General features: G+C 36.3%; 1 protein-coding gene across 1 annotated transcript; it reads right to left on the bottom strand.

Annotated features, from left to right (window-relative positions):
• Positions 1-16500: 16500 nt before the first annotated feature.
• On the bottom strand, positions 16501-17572 carry LOC123267129 (protein PFC0760c-like). The gene is made up of 2 exons (XM_044731655.1): positions 17562-17572; positions 16501-17165 (listed from the first exon to the last, which is right to left on the bottom strand). The coding sequence occupies exon 2, from the start codon at positions 17137-17139 to the stop codon at positions 16747-16749; it is 393 nt and encodes a 130-aa protein (XP_044587590.1). The 5' UTR covers positions 17140-17165; positions 17562-17572; the 3' UTR covers positions 16501-16746.
• Positions 17573-17997: the final 425 nt, after the last annotated feature.

The following is a 17997-nucleotide window of genomic DNA, read 5'->3' as shown; positions in this document are numbered from 1 at the left end:
AATTCATCTTTTGATTAATCAAATTTAATTAATTTCTGAACATCGAGAATTATTCCAATCAGCAACTCACGACTGGTCAAGCTTCGGTACCCGAGGTCGAGCTTAGTACGCTGTAACGAACAACGGAGTCCATTTTGAGCGCGCAAATTCCTTGAGAATTTTGTGACGCAGTAAATTTACAATATTAACAACTGGACTATTATTATAAATTATAACAATTGAATTATCATTTACTAATATTATTCGTTACAAAAAAAATATTATTTATTTAAAATAATTTATTGAGAATCGGCTACTGAGTTTCGACGCAATTGAGATCGAATTAACCGTGGATAATTTTTCGTGAATTTATTTTATATTGAGACAAATTGTTTTATTAATTATTTATAAATCGAAAAATTCCACGTGGTTATTTATATATTGAACTATGGAAGACTAAAATTATTATTGGAAAATTAAGTATTGAGAAAATTGCGACGAAATTAGAAATTGAAATAACCGCGGATGATTTTCGGAATTTATTTTTACATCGATATAAAATTGTTGTTAATTAATTATCCAGTCGACAATAACAATGATAATAATTGTCTAGTCGGAAATTTCAGGCGGTTGAATCTTATATTGAAATTGAAGCCTGTGAAAATTATAATAAGTAAAATTTAATACCATTATTCCGGTAGAAATTGTTATAAAACTATTTATTGTGTGGATTACGTCCGAGTAAAAATTTAGTTAATTTTATAAAGAATGTTCTTCGAAAGAATTTAAGTTAATGCGCAGAGTTAAGCTAGTGTTAAATTTGGAATAAAAGAAGCGTCGGTTTTAAGCCGGAATTTTAAGAAGTAAATTTTGTTAATTCGTGATGAATAATTTATGGTTTTATTGTAAGCTAATGACTGAACAATTTTAGTGAAAATTAACGTTGTAAATTTTGGAGTTAATTTTGTAAAATTTTAATTAGTCAAAAGTAAAGTAGAGTCAGTGTGTGTGGAGAAGAGTGGGTTGTGAGTGGGTGAGTGCTACCAGCGTTCCTTCGCATACGATTAGTCTCTTTGCGAGGTGTTTCGCTGGCGTAGAAGCCGTTGTATAGACGCCAAGTGGAGTACAGCGGTAGTAAGGTGGAAACCACGGTATAGTCGCTCCATAAGAGGGTACTGTGGGATTAAGTAAATTTTTTTGTAAGCTCGCGGGAGGACATCGGTCTACGTTTAGTCACTGGGTCGACTACTTTCGTGAGCCGAATTAGAAGCCGTTGTATAGACGCCAAGTGGGGTACAGCGGTAGTAAGGTAGAAACCACAGTATAGTCGCTCCATAAGAGGGTACTGTGGGATTAAGTAAATTTTTTTGTAAGCTCGCGGGAGGACATCGGTCTACGTTTAGTCACTGGGTCGACTACTTTCGTGAGCCGAATTAGAAGCCGTTGTATAGACGCCAAGTGGGGGTACAGCGGTAGTAAGGTAGAAACCACAGTATAGTCGCTCCATAAGAGGGGTACTGTGGGATTAAGCAATTTTGTAAGCTCGCGGAAGGACATCGGTCTACGTTTAGTCACTGGGTCGACTACTTTCGTGAGCCGAATTAGAAAACCGTTGTATAGACGCCAAGTGGGGGTACAGCGGTAGTAAGGTAGAAACCACAGTATAGTCGCTCCATAAGAGGGTACTGTGGGATTAAGTAAATTTTTTTGTAAGCTCGCGGGAGGACATCGGTCTACGTTTAGTCACTGGGTCGACTACTTTCGTGAGCCGAATTAGAAGCCGTTGTATAGACGCCAAGTGGGGTACAGCGGTAGTAAGGTAGAAACCACAGTATAGTCGCTCCATAAGAGGGTACTGTGGGATTAAGCAATTTTTGTAAGCTCGCGGAAGGACATCGGTCTACGTTTAGTCACTGGGTCGACTACTTTCGTGAGCCGAGTTAACGAGCCTTTGCATACGATTAGTCTCTTTGCGGGGTGACAAAGCGGTAGCGTGGAGTTGAGGAGAGTAGTAATAAGTTGTAGCATTAAGTGAGTTAGTTGTAAGTAAGTGTGTGTACGTGCAAGCGCACGAGTTGTTAAATTCTTTGTTAATAAATTTTGGTACCGCTGTTAAATAAAAATTTATTCATTTTCAGAACAACCTTCCTCCACTCTCTCTCCCTGTAGATTAATAGAATCAGCTCTGGTATCCGGTTCCAGGAACCGAGAAAATAATCCTGGTGGCGCCCTGGTAAATCTTAGAGTCAATTGTTGAATATATTGTTGTTGTTAAATTTTACTAAGGGCCAAATGAGCGGGAATTAAACCACCCGTTACAAATTAAATAAAATTTACTTAAATCGAGAAAAATTTCTTAGTTTAAGAATTTTTCTACTCAAATCAAGAAGATGAAATTCTTAAAAATTATTTACTTGATTTAAGTAAATTTTTTTTTCTTTGTAGCCATGGGCGTTCAATGGCAACCAAGACTTGAGCCAGAATTGGGTAACCGAGCCTTAGCCATTCAATGGGAAATTCAAACTTAATAAATCATTAAGTAATAGAATTTTAAACAGTAAACATTTATTGTTTAACGAATATTTGCTAACAAATTCTAAAATTTAAAATTTATTATTTAACCAAGACAATTGCATATCGTCAAAATTGATGTAGTCTTAAAAAAATTAAAATATAATAATTTACAGTTGAATTTTTAATATTGATAATTTTAAACATGAAAATTTATCATAAGATATTAAAAATATACAGAACGATGTACAAAATTTAAAGTAATATAACAACTTGACTCTTTCATTTTTTTTAACTATAATAAACATTTGTAAAAAATAGTTAATTTTCATCGAAACACAATATTAAATAACATAAATTATATAAATAATAAACCGTCACACTTCGTCACTATATAGATTTAGCTTATCAGAATAATAAGATGTGCATCAACTTATCGGTCGTACGGTGTAGGGATTAGTTATCGGTCTGGCAAGCGCGCGGCTCGGGTTCGAATCTCGATTAGAAGAACGGATACGATTTTCACACTTTATTTCTTATAATTAGCATCAGTTAGGTTTGAATTTACTTTACTTACAAAATAAAATAAAAAAATAACATTCCAATAATTCTTTTTTATCATTTTTTATCAAATGGCATGGGCCAGAATTGAAAATTAACTATGGCTCAGCCCTGGTAACCAGGCTTGGCCCATCGTTATCATCCCAGACTTCAACCAGGACTGGGCCAAGCCTGGCTTACAAGCTTGGCCCAGAGTTTTACATAGTTGAGCCAAGGCTGGGCCAAGCTAGGCCCCGTGGTACTTTCCTCTATGGGAATTCCCAAAAAACGATTTTTTCAATTTTTTTCGTTAACGATAACCCATACAGGAAAATACGACGGGGCCAGATATGGGCCACGCTTGGCGCAATGCTGTCTATCTCTGGCCCATGCTTGTAAACCCGCTTTGGCCCAGCCTTGGTAGAAGTCTAGAGTGATAACAGGGTGCCAAGCTTGGTTGCCAAGACTGGCTCAAGCATGATAACCAAGACTGGCCCAAGATTGTTAACCAAGACTGGCCCAAGTTTGTTAACCAAGACTGGCCCAAGTTTGTTAACCAAGACTGGCCCAAGTTTTTAAGCCAAAGCAAGCCCAGGCTTATTTACCACTATAGAATTTACTAAAAGAAGTAGATTATAAAATATATTTAGAATTTAATTGTTTAATGTTAAACCAAATTAGTATTAAGAACCCAATTTCGAATAAATTAAATTTTCTGAAATAAAATAGTAAAATTCTACGAAACGGTTAAATTATTTTGTATAAAATGAGTAGTTTTTAGTTGAAATGATAAAAAAGGAAATTTTTAATTGTCATTGATTTATTTCAATTTTGATGTAGAGCTAACGCAAGTTTAGACGACTTAACTCTTAATTTAGACCTAACTTTCGCTAATTAGAGAAATAAAGTGAAATTCGCATTTGTCCTAACCGAGATTCGAACCCGAGCCGCGCGCTTGCCAGACCGATAACTAACCCCTATGCCGTACGACCGATGAGTTGATATACATCTCATCATTCATATGAACTAAATCTATATGGTGACGGAATGTGACGGTTTATTATTTATATAATTTATGTTATTTAACATTGTGTTTTAATGAAAATTATATATTTTTTACAAATGTTTAGTAATTAAAAAAAAGCAAAAGTCAAGTTCTTATATTACTGTAGACTTTGTAAATCATTCTGTATATTTTTAATATCATATTATAAATTTTAATGTTTAAAATTATTAATATTAAAAATTCAACTGTAAATTATTATATTTTAATTTTTTTTAAGACTACATCAATTTGGACGATACACAATTGTTTTGTTTAAAAAATAAATTTTAAATTTCAGCATTTGCTATCAAATATTCGTTAAGCAATAAATATTTACTGTTCCAAATTCTGTTACTTAATGATTAATTAAGTTTGGATTTTCTATTAAATGACCAAAGTTAGGTTGCTAAATTCTGGATCAAGTCTGGGTTTCCATTCGAAAGCCAAGGCTAGGCTTCCCAGTCTTGGCTAACGCTCGGGTGATCATTACGTCGGCCAAAGATAGGTTTCCCAGTCCTGGCCCAAGTCTGAGTCGCCATATCACAATGTTACGTGAATATAAAGACTTCAAAACCCAAGTTAAGGTGTCTCTAGGTTTGGCCAAAACTGGGTTATTCAGTCGAGGCCCATGTTAGGGTTACTATTCAACAGGCGAGGTTAGGTTACACAAACTTGGCCCAAGTTAGGCTCCGTCGTTCAACTCTGGGGCTTCCTGTATGGGAACTCACGAACGAATTAACCGATTTCGACCAGGCTGACGGCAATCGACGTGTTTTTTTTATGTTAAGAGCTGATTAGTTTTTGGAATCGATCGGTAAACCCGTTAAAAGTTATTCCAAAAAAACTTGAAAAAATTTTTTTTTGCAGTTTTTTTGAGATTTCTCAAAATCTACTGGTTTGAATCGGTCCAAATTATAGTCAAAATCTAAGTTTAGTGTAGCCCTTTCGAATGATGCCAACCGTGATGAAATCGGTCAAGCTGTTCAAAATTTATGAGAGGTTTACATACGGCCGTACACACACACACACACACACACACACACACACACACACACACACACACACACACACACACACACACACACACATACACACACCCGTCGGAAGAAGCCAAACTCCCACCGGGCGCGTCCCCAGGTGGCGGATAGGGGGGTCCTAACCGGTCGTAAGATCGGCGGATTGGGGCGAAATAAAATAGCCCTCGCGGACCAAATCAGTCATCGGAGCTGAAGAGTAACAGCCACCGCCCGTGTATCCTTGTGGGTCGGAGAAAGCTCGCTGTTCTTCGGAGCAGAGGGTAAGAGCGAAATAAAATAGTTCTCGCGGTAAAAAACGAAAACTCCCCTTTCGGCAGGAAGGGTTGGTCACACCATCTGACCTAGGGTCACGTACGCAAGCGGATAAGGTGACGCTGCTCGAAAGAGATGTGCGAAATGATCCTTATAGCGCGGTGTACGTGGTAACTCCCGGCATCTACGTGCCGCACCCACGGGAGCAAGAGGAAGCCGATGAAGGAAGCAGGTGCAGGGTCGAAGCGGTTGAGATTTCCCGCTTCAATGACCGAAAGCTCTCATAGCAATGGAGGTAGCTGTAAGAGTGATCACCCCTCCACTTCCGGAGGCATCGCGTTCGGAGACGACCTTTTGCTTTGGAGTATCACTCAAAACCATGGAAGAAACGAAAAATCAAGAAAAGGACAGGAGTATTAGTGGGCCTCACGCCCAAGAAGCAGCGATTACCGTAAGCGCTGAGATGAAGCGGACGCAAGCGCTGGAACGCCTCGAAAAGCTGACCAGCGAACTGCATGAGTTTGTCCAATCAAAGGTCAATATCCATAAAGAGATAAAGACCAAGGCAACCGGGGTAGTTAACGCCCTTCGAAGGTTTAAAAAACTGTACGAAGAATGGCAGTCACCTCGACGACTCACTCCTCGTTTTACGCCGGAGAAGAGCAGTCAACTTACTGTGGAGATCGAAGAATCAATGGACACCGGAGGCGATGCTGACGGTGAATCTGATGCTAAAGACGAAGGTCATACTTCCAACAAGTCTAACAAGAGGAAGGACCGAAACTCCCCAGATGGAATAGATGGGCGATTGACGAAGAGAAAAGACTTGAAACCAAGTCCTCCGAAAAACGTGATGAAGCAGAACGCCGAAAAAAAAGACGCGACTGATTGGAAAGATGTCCACACAAGGAAAGAGAAACGGAGGCTAGCCAAAGAACAGCTCCCAAAGGAGCCTCCAAAGAAGCCCAGGCCGGAGCCTAAGCGCAAAAAACCGCTCAAATAGATCAGACCCGACGCACTGATCATCCGCCCGGCCGAGAAAGCAAAGTACGCCGAGATTTTGCGTCGCATAAAGAAGGACGTCCCTGATGAGCAAGTTCGCACAACAGTGGACAAGATCAACAAGACCAGAAGCGGGGACTTGCTGATTACGATTTCGCGGAAGAGCGTGGACAAAGGCCAAGGCCTGCAACAGACCATCGCAAACATTCTTAAGGAGGAGGCCAAAGTGATCTGCAAAGGGTCACAAGAAGACATCGAGATCCGAGACCTAGATGACACCACAACAAAGGAGGATATTCAGGCTGCCCTGCATACGGTAACCAAGGAGCTCTGCGAAATACAACCAGAGACAATCAAGATCCGCAAAGCCTACAGAGGTACCCAAACCGCTGTCGTGACACTACCGTCTGCAGCAGCTCAGAAGATATTAGAAGGAAGCGGTAAAATCCGAATTGGCTGGGTCAACTGCCGAATTAGAGCCACGAGGAAACCTACCCAATGTTACAAATGCTGGCATTTCGGGCACCACAGATCCCAGTGCAGAAGCAAGACAGATCGATCCAAGCTATGCATTAGATGCGGCCAAGAAGGACACAAGATTGCGGACTGTAAAAACCCAGCGAAGTGTGTATTATGCGCGGAAAATAAGAGCGCAGAGAACGCTGCCTATCACGCTGGCACATACAGGTGCCCGGTATACAAAGAGGCACTCCAAAGATTGACAAGCAAGCAAACATGAGGATATTACAGCTTAACCTCAATCACTGTGAGGCCGCGCATGACCTGCTCATGCAGACCGTGCGAGAATTAGAGCTTGACTTGGTACTAATAGCAGAGCCATATAAACACCTGAGTACCCAACCCTGGGAAGCTGATAGCACATCCAAAGCTGTCATCTGGTCATGTGGCAAGCTCCCTTTCCAAAATGCAGTCGACAACAGCAATGCCGGCTTTGTAGCAGTATCAGTAGAGGGCATCCGCTTCTATAGCTGCTACGCACCACCTAGCCTCTCCATTGTTGACTTCACTGATTTCTTGGATCGACTAACTGAAGATGCGAAGCAATACCATCCAGTAGCGATAGCCGGGGATTTCAACTCCTGGGCAGTTGACTGGGGGGGGGCAAACATACCAACGCACGAGGGAAAGCACTACTAGAGGCCTTTACTACACTAGATGTAGTTTCGCTCAACAGTGGTGATACGCCGACCTACACCGAAGGTGACGCAAGCTCAATTGTAGACCTCACTTTTGTCAGTAATAGCCTTGCTAGAGGTGACTACAACTGGAAAGTGTTGGACATCTACACTTCCAGCGACCATCATGCGATATTCTGGGAAATATCAAACGACCAGAACCTCAAGAGACCAATCAAGCAGTCTAACATCGTTGGTTGGAAGGTGAAATCTTTTGACCCAGAAGCATTGCTAACAGCCCTCGATGGTGATCCGATCAACACTGGATGTGCAGAACAACATACTAAGGACCTGATGAGAAGAGTAACACATGCTTGTGATGCCAGTATGCCTCGTAAACGTGGCATAAATTCGAGACCTTCGGTGCATTGGTGGAACGACCACATCAGCGTCCTCCGTAAAGAGTGTCATAGAAAGAGAAGAATCTCCCAGCGCGGCTATCAACGGCTCAACTCAGTGGAGCTGATCGCAGAGTACAAAAAGGCGCGTCGTGAACTGAATAAAGCCATCAAAGAGAGCAAAAGAAGATGCTGGAAAGAGCTTATATACGAGGTGGATAAAGACGTGTGGGGTAGGCCTTATAAGGTGGTTATGACCCACCTGAAAAAACAACAAATGCCATCACCTACGTGTCCTCAACTTCTTCAGAAAATCGTCACTGCACTGTTCCCACAGCAACGCAACTTCGATTACCAGTTGGCGCTAGGCGAACTGGACGACATTCCACCTGTCACTGAAGAAGAACTATTGGAGGCCTGTAACCGTGTAGGGAATAATAAAGCGCCGGGATTGGACGGAATCCCTAATAAAGCCTTGAAAACCATCATAAAGGCAGCTCCAACATTATTCCTCGACGCTTATAATGCATGCCTCAAGGAGGGGACTTTTCCTCGTAAGTGGAAACAGCAACGATTGGTACTGTTACCCAAAGGGAAGAAACCACCAGAAGAACCGTCATCTTACCGACCACTTTGCATGTTAGATACGGCGGGTAAGATATTTGAGCGCATAATTCACCAGAGAATTGAAGCAGTAGTCGACCCACTCCTGGCAGACAATCAGTATGGATTCCGGAAAGGACGATCAACCCTGGACGCAATCAAACAGGTTGTTGATACGGCCAAGGAAGCAATCGCAGGAACCAGATGGAAAGGTGGAACGAAGAAGTATTGCCTGGTGGCGACACTAGACATCAGAAACGCCTTCAACTCCGCCAATTGGAAATGCATCATGCAGGCCCTCCAAGAGAAGAATGTACCAGAATACCTGCTTAAGATCGTAGCAAGCTACTTTGAAAACAGGGTCCTGAAGTATGACACGAAGAACGGTCCGAGGGAGTATGATATTACTGGAGGGGTACCACAAGGTTCAGTTCTAGGCCCGCTCCTGTGGAACATTATGTATGACGGTCTATTAAGACTAACTCTGCCAAGAAACGTCAAACTCGTAGCATATGCAGATGACGTAGCCGTAGTGATCGTTGCCAAACACCTTGACGAGATAAATCATATGTTCGATCTCACTTTTGAGCACGTTAACCGGTGGATGGACGCAGTGAACCTGCAACTGGTGCAATACAAGACTGAGGCAGTACTTATTACCAGCAGAAAAGTGATAGAGACCATTAAGCTGAAAGTCGGCGAACAAGAAATCACATCACAACCTTATATCCGATATTTGGGAGTGATGCTTGATGCCCGACTCAACTTCAAGCAGCAAGTGGAACATGTCAGTGCCAAAGCGTCAGTAGTGAGGGCTAGTCTCGCACGACTGATGCCGAACGTCGGAGGCCCAAAACAGAGCAGGAGGCTATTATTGTCATCAGTAGTCATATCGGTGCTCACTTACGGAATATCCATTTGGGCCGACGCATTAAAGACACAAGAATCATGGAGAAAGGCTGGACCAGTATATCGACTGAGTGCCCTACGAGTAGCTAGTGCCTTCCGCACTATATCAGAAGAAGCAGTGTGCGTCATTGCTGGAACCCTACCTCTTAGAGTTCTAGCAGAGGAAAGACGGGCCCTTTACCAACGAAAAAGGTCAACTGCACTGATCCCTGAAGAACTTAGAATTGAAGAACGGCAGAAGAGCATAGGCCGATGGCAACTACAATGGGATGCTGCGGAGAAGGGTAGGTGGACGCACCGTCTCATATTTCGGATCGACATTTGGCTTAACCGGAATCACGGTAAGGTCAATTACTATCTTACGCAGATGTTGTCGGGACATGGGTGTTTTCGAGAGTATCTACACCGCTTTAAGCACGATGACTCTTCGGAGTGCCCGTCCTGCCCAGGAGCTGCTGAAGACGCGGAGCACGTCTTCTTTGTATGTCCTCGTTTCGATCCACAGCGTGAAGAACTGGAGAGGATCCTGAACCAGAGAATGCAACCAGATTCACTAGTGGAAGCAATGTTGTCATCAGAAGCTGCCTAGAACGCTACCAACACGTTTGCAACAGAAGTCCTTAAAGACTTGCGTTCCACCGAAAGAAGAAGAGCAAATAGCAGAAGATAGAAGGAAGGTAGTTAACACCTTAGCCACCAGAAGGAAGAGCAGTAGCTAGATCCTCCCTTCACGAAGTAATGCCTGACGGCGGTTTCCATGAGGGATTAGAGGAAGGAAGGAAAAGGGGTTTAGGGTTTAGTGAGTAGGGGCGTTAGTGTCGAGTTTTAGTATGACGCTGCGTCGAGTCGCCACATATCCAGGCCAAACAACTATGCCTAGAATCCGTAAAAAGAATTCCCCCCCTTAGGGAAAAAAAAAAAAAAACACACACACACACACACATACATACAGACGTACAGAAATCATCGCGGAAACATTCGGGGAAGCTTCCTGGTATCTTAAAACGTCAACATCCGTTGAAAACTCGATTTTCGGAAAACTATTAGGTAAAACCAATAATTTCCCAACTTTTGAAAATTTTCAATTTTCTTAGCGGGAAGTTAAAAAGATTCCTACAAAACGCTGAGTCCATAGAAACTATTGTTTGGAAGCAAGAATTTTTCATTGTTAACGCTAGATTCTAATTAGATTGGGAGTCTGTAGGAACTATAGTTTGAAAATTGAATATTTTCATTGTTAACACCCCCGTAACCTCCTTTGGGGTGAGCTATCGTAAAATTTGTTCATAAATTATTTTTTCATATCTTTTTACGAGCTATAATAATTATAAGAGTTGTGTTTTTGAGCTCGAAAGCTTAAAACTTTGGAATAGATCATTTTTCGATTGTTTTGAACTAGTGCATAGCGGGAAGTTCCAGGGATGGCCTTTAGGGTTAACCGTTTTTCCAGATTTTTGAACATGATAAATACACCGATTATTGTTTATAAGACAAATATTTAATTTAAAAAAAAAAAAAATGTATGGGACATTCCATGCCACATTGTACAGTTTAAAAAATTTATTTTTGATTTTCGTAATTTTAGAATATTTTTTAGTGTCCATCAAATAATTTCTTTAGATGAATTTTGAGATTTTTTATCACCAATTTAAGAGATATTAAATTATGTAAAGAACAATAAGAATTTTGAAAAAAAAAAGTTCGGATTTGAACCATTTTTGTAGAAGTTATGAGCGAAAAACCAAAAGAGAATAAGGTTTTTTATTCGTCAAAATTCGATATCTTTAGAACTGGTGATAAAAAAAAATCCCAAAATTTATCGGAAAAATTTTTTTGATGGATACTAAATAATATCCACAAATTACGAAATGAAAAAAAAACTTTTTTTGAGTTGTACAATTTGGTATGGAATGCCTCATACATTGCTTATGTAAGTAATACTAATAATGGAAAAAATTTTTAACTTTAATATTTAATCTTGGATGATAATCGTCGCATTTATTATGATAAAAAAACTAAAAATTTCAAGAAATATTTATAATATTAATGGGTCATTCCACGTCAAATCGACCAATAGTTGGACTCGACCCCTTTCGATTTGGATAAATTTTGGTCAGAAGTTTTCTTTTATCCTATAACGAAGTTCTGCCAAAGGAAAAAAATTAAAAAAATTTTTTTCAAAAGTTATGCAAAATCCAAAATTTCACTATTTTCCATATTTTTTAAATTTATGTTTCAAAAATCTCGAAAACTATTGCAATTAAAAAAATCGCTTATGGTAAACTTCAAAGGGGACACTTGGGGCTATTAAAAAAAAAAAATTTTGAAAAATCTCCAATTTGTGAAATTTTGAATTTTTGAAAATTGTCAAAATTGACCGTCGACAATAAATTTTTGGCTCAAATTTTTTTGTGTACTACCTTGTACCAATCTTAAAAGATCCTGAAATTTTTGGAATTGTGTTTTTTGTTTTTTCAAAAATATGAATTTTTGAAATTTGTTAAAAAAAAATTTTTTCTTAAATTTTTTTTTTTTTTTATTCAGTTTGGCAAATCGCGTAATTTTGATATTTTGAACAGTTGAAATTTCATTTAGTGGCATAATGATGAGAAAAAAAACATTAATGACATTTTTTGGGATCATTTTCAAAATAAAACTCGTAAAAAAAATGATACTGACACCTGTATTATCATTTGATGTTAAAGTAGAAGAAGTGGTGACATCTGTGGCGTGACGTTTGAATCTTTACGTGTAAGATAAAGTTAACCTTTCTGATTTTTATTTCGAAGACAGTCATCATTCTAAGTAAGTGTCTAGAAATAACTCTTTCTTCAAATTCTAAATAACTTATAACAATTATCTTATCAAATGTTTAATTTGAGGACATTATCTAGTTAAAATTTTGAGTGCAGAAAAAATAAGAGATTAGTGATGGAAAATAAAAAGTGTTCGATTGGATTATTTAAGAATGAAATATGCTCTGAAGAAAAATTTATTAACTGCAAAGATTTTTCTGACGAAGATCAGATTACTCTGAATTCTAGAAGTGGTACAGATGTTAGTTTTATTTGCTCTCAACATGACAAACAGTATCGTATCAAATATACTTCAAATCAAAAATCTTGTGCTGATCCCTTTAAACTTCATGACAGTATAGTTCGTAAATCTTTGAGACCAGTCAGTTTAAAATTGTTCGAACAGTGTAAGATTAGGTTACCTTCCATTATACCGGGAAGTAAACTATGCATTTCGTGTACTAAAAGAGTCTATAGTGAATTACCAGAACATCAAAATGAAGTTGAAATATTTGAAAAAACTGTGAATGTCGAAGAAAGTCAACTAGTTGAGAGTGTCTCTGAAGATTCCGTTTCCAAATCATCAAAACCATCCGAAACACCTGACCAAGTAGGAACTCCAATATTAATTCAAAGCCTGGTGGACGAAAAAATGTCCTCTAATTTATCTGAGAACTTGCAGTTGTCAAATGTGACAACTTCAACATCTGAAATGTGCAGCTCAACCGGTGAAACTTTTACACCTACTGAAATACATCTAGATCGCCTTAATTCTATTGCCAAAATTTTTAATTTATCTCCTGTAAAAAAAAAAGATTTAGATCGATCAAAAACATACGCTCAACGGAAATATCATGAGATGACATCGAAACTGCAATCATGCTTTGAACATCTTATGGAAAATGATTCTGACACAATTAAAAATAAACAATTGAACATTGAAGATACTCCTGAATTAACCGGAAAAGAAATAATAAATCAGCTAAAAGAAAAATTTAATAACTGCAGCAAAGTGAGTGAAAAATTACAGATTTTATCTGTTTTGCCTTTAAGTTGGTCAACAGAAAAAATTGTTGATGTTTTTGAAGCATCTACATACATGGTGAAAAAAGTAAAACAAAAAGTCAGTGAAGATGGCATTCTATTCACTCCACAAAGAAACAAAAGGTCATTCATTATTAAAACTACTGAAGAGAAAATTCAACAATTTTATCGAAATCAAGATGTAAGTAGAGAGTTACCAGGTAAAAAAGAATTTAAATCTGTTCATGAGAATGGTCAACGGGTTCCAAAACAAAAACGGCTGATTTTGGGTAATTTAAATGAAATTTATCAATTGTTCAAGCAGAAATACCCATTTGAAAAAGTCAGTTTTTCAAAATTTGCTAGTCTGAGAGCCCCTGAATGTGTTCTAGCAGGTTCATCTGGCACTCACGTAGTTTGTGTCTGTCTCATTCACGAAAATTTTAAACTGTCATTTCATGGTGCAAAACTTGACAAATTAAAATGTAGCGATGAAAGTCAACCGTTTTCTTCATATCGAGATTGCTTGAAAATGGTTATTTGTCCTCGGCCTACGAGTGACTGCTATTTGGGAACCTGTAGTAACTGTCCTGGCTCGACAAAATTAAGAAGAACGATCGAAAATATTTTCAATGATAACTTTGTAGATGAAATAACGTATAAACAATGGACTCAAGTAGATCGATGTTCTTTGGAAACGATTGTGAAATCAACTGATGATTTCGTTGATAATTTGGTAGAATCTATTCCAAAATTCCTTCAGCATGATTTTATTGCTCGTCAACAGGCTGAATTTTTTCAAACTACGAAAAAGAATCTCGAAGTTGGACAAGTACTTGTTGTTGCTGACTTCTCAGAAAATTACTCGTTTTAATTCAAAACAGTGTCCAAGGAGCTTATTGGAATAATAGTCAAGCGACAATCCATCCATTTGCTTGCTATTATAGATCCATTGATGAAAATGTCGACAATATAGTACCTCTAAATTTGATAATCATTTCAGACAACTTGACGCATAATACAACAGCAGTTTATAGTTTCCAGGAAGTACTGACATCGTTTCTGAAAAATAAAATCCCAGACATTTCTAAAATAATTTATTTTTCGGATGGTGCAGCATCTCAATATAAAAATCGGTACAATTTGTTGAACTTGCTGCATCATGAGGAAGATTTTCAAATACCAGCGGAATGGCATTATTTTGCAACTTCACATGGAAAAGGTCCAAGTGATGGTTTAGGCGGAACATTAAAACGGAAGGTTGACAGAGCCAACCTCCAATCTAAAGCTGACGACCAAATTCAAACACCTGATGAGCTATTCCAATGGGCAAAAGAAAATGTTCACGGAATCAATTGTGACTTTGTTTCAAATGAGCAGATTCAGCGTACTCAAAAAAAACTTAACCAGAGATTTAAAAATGCTCTGCCAGTACAAGGAATCCGAAATTGTCATGCCGCTATTCCCATTTCAAGTGATGTGATGAGAGTAAAAACCTCATCCTCATCTGAGGAAGGAAAGGATTTCCGGTTAAAAAATACAGATATCTACGAGTTCGTTGAAGAACCAGATATTAAAAGCAGGTAAAAATCTGAAATTTCTGTGTTAGTACTTTATCTATTTTAAGTTTGGGTTTAAAGATTTAAGTCATATTAACATTTTTCAGGTTAAGAAAAAGAAAAGGAGCAACAACAGTAACTGAAGAATTGAAGAAAAAAAAATTTTCGTAACAGAATGTCAAGTAAACTTACACGTAAAAAGCCCTATTAAATAAATTAATAACCAATAATAAACAAATATCATTAATGTTTTTTTTCTCATCATTATGCCACTAAATGAAATTTCAACTGTTCAAAATATCAAAATTACGCGATTTGCCAAACTGATTAAAAAAAAAAAAAAAAAATTAAGAAAAAATTTTTTTTTAACAAATTTCAAAAATTCATATTTTTGAAAAAACAAAAAACACAGTTCCAAAAATTTCAGGATCTTTTAAGATTGGTACAAGGTAGTACACAAAAAAATTTGAGCCAAAAATTTATTGTCGACGGTCAATTTTGACAATTTTCAAAAATTCAAAATTTCACAAATTGGAGATTTTTCAAAATTTTTTTTTGGAAATTTTTTTTTTTTAATAGCCCCAAGTGTCCCCTTTGAAGTTTACCATAAGCGATTTTTTTAATTGCAATAGTTTTCGAGATTTTTGAAACATAAATTTAAAAAATATGGAAAATAGTGAAATTTTGGATTTTGCATAACTTTTGAAAAAAATTTTTTTAATTTTTTTCCTTTGGCAGAACTTCGTTATAGGATAAAAGAAAACTTCTGACCAAAATTTATCCAAATCGAAAGGGGTCGAGTCCAACTATTGGTCGATTTGACGTGGAATGACCCTAATAATAATAAAATTTATCCTATAAATGATAGAGAAATGCATGTGCTTTGTAGTTGATAAATAATAAATTATTTAATGTTATATTATGTTAATTATAATTATAAATTAAGCGCCTGAATATATTTTACTCATTCAAATTTTGCCGCGTCCTGAGTAAGAATTTTTGTGACGTCACGAGTGCCCCAGTTGCACCCGTAAGACTGTCGAATATTTATACGGTGCTGGTGTACGACTAATTAGAGTGAATAGTTTTCTCCAAATTAAAAATCTATTTTAGTGATTATCAAGAAAAGAAAAGTTTTTATAAATATTTAATTTAGAACTACTTGGTGTTTACTATGTGGTTTCTTTTTTAAACCTTTTGTTAATTTTATATTAATTATTGAAAAATAAATATGGAAATAAACATGGCGGCTTTGTTTATTTTTGGTAAGCTTATTATGATTTTTTTATCATTAACGCAGTAATAAATTTGTAATCAAAAAATTCACTGATTTTTTTAGAATTTTTTAAATATAAATGTTAATTTGTTTAACTTAAACTCAATTTTTAATTAATTTTTTTAATATTTAATGTGCAATAATACGCTGGTCTAGGCGCAAGAGGGCGATAGTGTGAGACGGTTAAAGTGGGAGAACTCTATTTGGATTGACGTTAAATCCAAAGATGAATTCATATAAGATCGATGTTTAATACATTGGTAGAAAGGTTAAATGAACTCAAGACAAAAATTCTTGAATCAAGATCAACATAAGGAAAACAATAAATTTTTTGGGACGAGAGAAAAAATTCTTGAGTCAAAAAATTTTTTTTTAATCCAAGAGTTTTATTTTAACACAAGAATTTTTTCTCTTGACTTGAGAAATTTATTGTTTTTCCTTATTATAAAATTTTTTTCTTTCGATTCAAACAAACCTTTCTATATGTGTAATGGTAACACGACAAAAAAGCCGGAGATAAAATACCCGTGTTTATCTTAACAGAAGAAAAAGAATTTTTTTTGTTCAAAAAACCATTTTTTGTAATTATTGAAACTACTCTTTCTTTTTCTGTGTGATAATTAGTTACTGAGATATGGACGTTCGGATATTTTATCTTTGCGGGTATTTTGTTACGCAGCCTTAATAATAATCATCATCTCTATCTGAGTCTAACTCTTCGTAAACATCTTCAAAGGGATTATCCTCTTCATCACAATATAGTCCTACTCCGTGTTCTTCATCTACATCATATTTTTCCTCTTGGTTTTTGTCGTCGTTGTTTGATCCTTCTTTTTCTACACTATCATTTTTTTGTTTAGAAGTATCAACTTCATCTCTAGCAGAACTTGGTTTAACATCATCATCTTCTTGTTTCATTTCTTCACGAGAATCCTTATTACTACTTCCTCGAAGATCACAACTGACCGCAGAATGTTCATCTGATTTGTGCTTAGCAAACTTTTCTGCAGGGACAGTATTTTGTTCACCGGTAGAAATGCTGATGCTAGTATTTTTTTCTGAAGCTTGATCCATTACCGTTACTTTTTTTATTTTCGTATCTGAAAACAAACCAATTAGTAAAAATTTGCAGACAACAATATTTGTAGATAATATTTTTATAAATAATTAATACATAAAAATTTTTTGATTTTTTCTAATAAATAAATTATTTTTTTTAATATAATAGAAAAAATTTAATGATACTGAAATTAACAGACTTTTAATGATTTTTAGAATTTTTATAAAAAATAAATTATAACAAAAATAATTTATTTTAAAAAGTCCATCTTTAAAAGATATAAAAAATTATAAACGGCATTTTTTAATTAAAATGAATAATTAAAAATTTTAAAAAGTATCTGCTAATTTAAGTGTCATATAATTTACGTACTTTTATATTTGTTAACTTTATTATTTTACATTTTGTTGATATTTTTTTTGTAACATCACATTACCTGTTTCTGTTATTAATGATGTTATTGTTTATAAATTTATTTATAACTTTATTCTTTTACATTGCTGATGTTTTTTTATAACATCACATTACTTGTTTCTGTTATTAATGATGTTATTCCCGAGAAAAAATATTCATATATAATTATATATATTTATATATAAATTGGTTATATATGATTATATATGAAAAATGGCCAAATATAATCATATCTAATCATATATAATTATATATAACAATATTTAATTATATATTTATTACATCTAATTAATTATTGGGTTAATTTTATGGATATAGTATTTAATATGGTCCTACGCGATTCTCTGTAACCAATTATAATGCAAAATAAAATATCTAGCTATAATTTTACGGCTATAACACCAGCGGTCACCCATCCAACTATTAACCCTGCTCAACGCTGCTTAACTTTAGTGATC

Source organism: Cotesia glomerata, linkage group LG6 (assembly GCF_020080835.1).
Source record: "Cotesia glomerata isolate CgM1 linkage group LG6, MPM_Cglom_v2.3, whole genome shotgun sequence".
NCBI classification, from domain to species: Eukaryota; Metazoa; Arthropoda; class Insecta; order Hymenoptera; family Braconidae; genus Cotesia; species Cotesia glomerata.
Note: the sequence above shows the minus strand (reverse complement) of the source record. Positions and strands in the feature narration are given on the sequence as shown.

Excerpts from the sequence above, each read along its gene's own strand:
- LOC123267129 (XM_044731655.1), bottom strand. The coding sequence starts at position 17,139 with ATGGATCAAGCTTCAGAAAAAAATACTAGCATCAGCATTTCTACCGGT.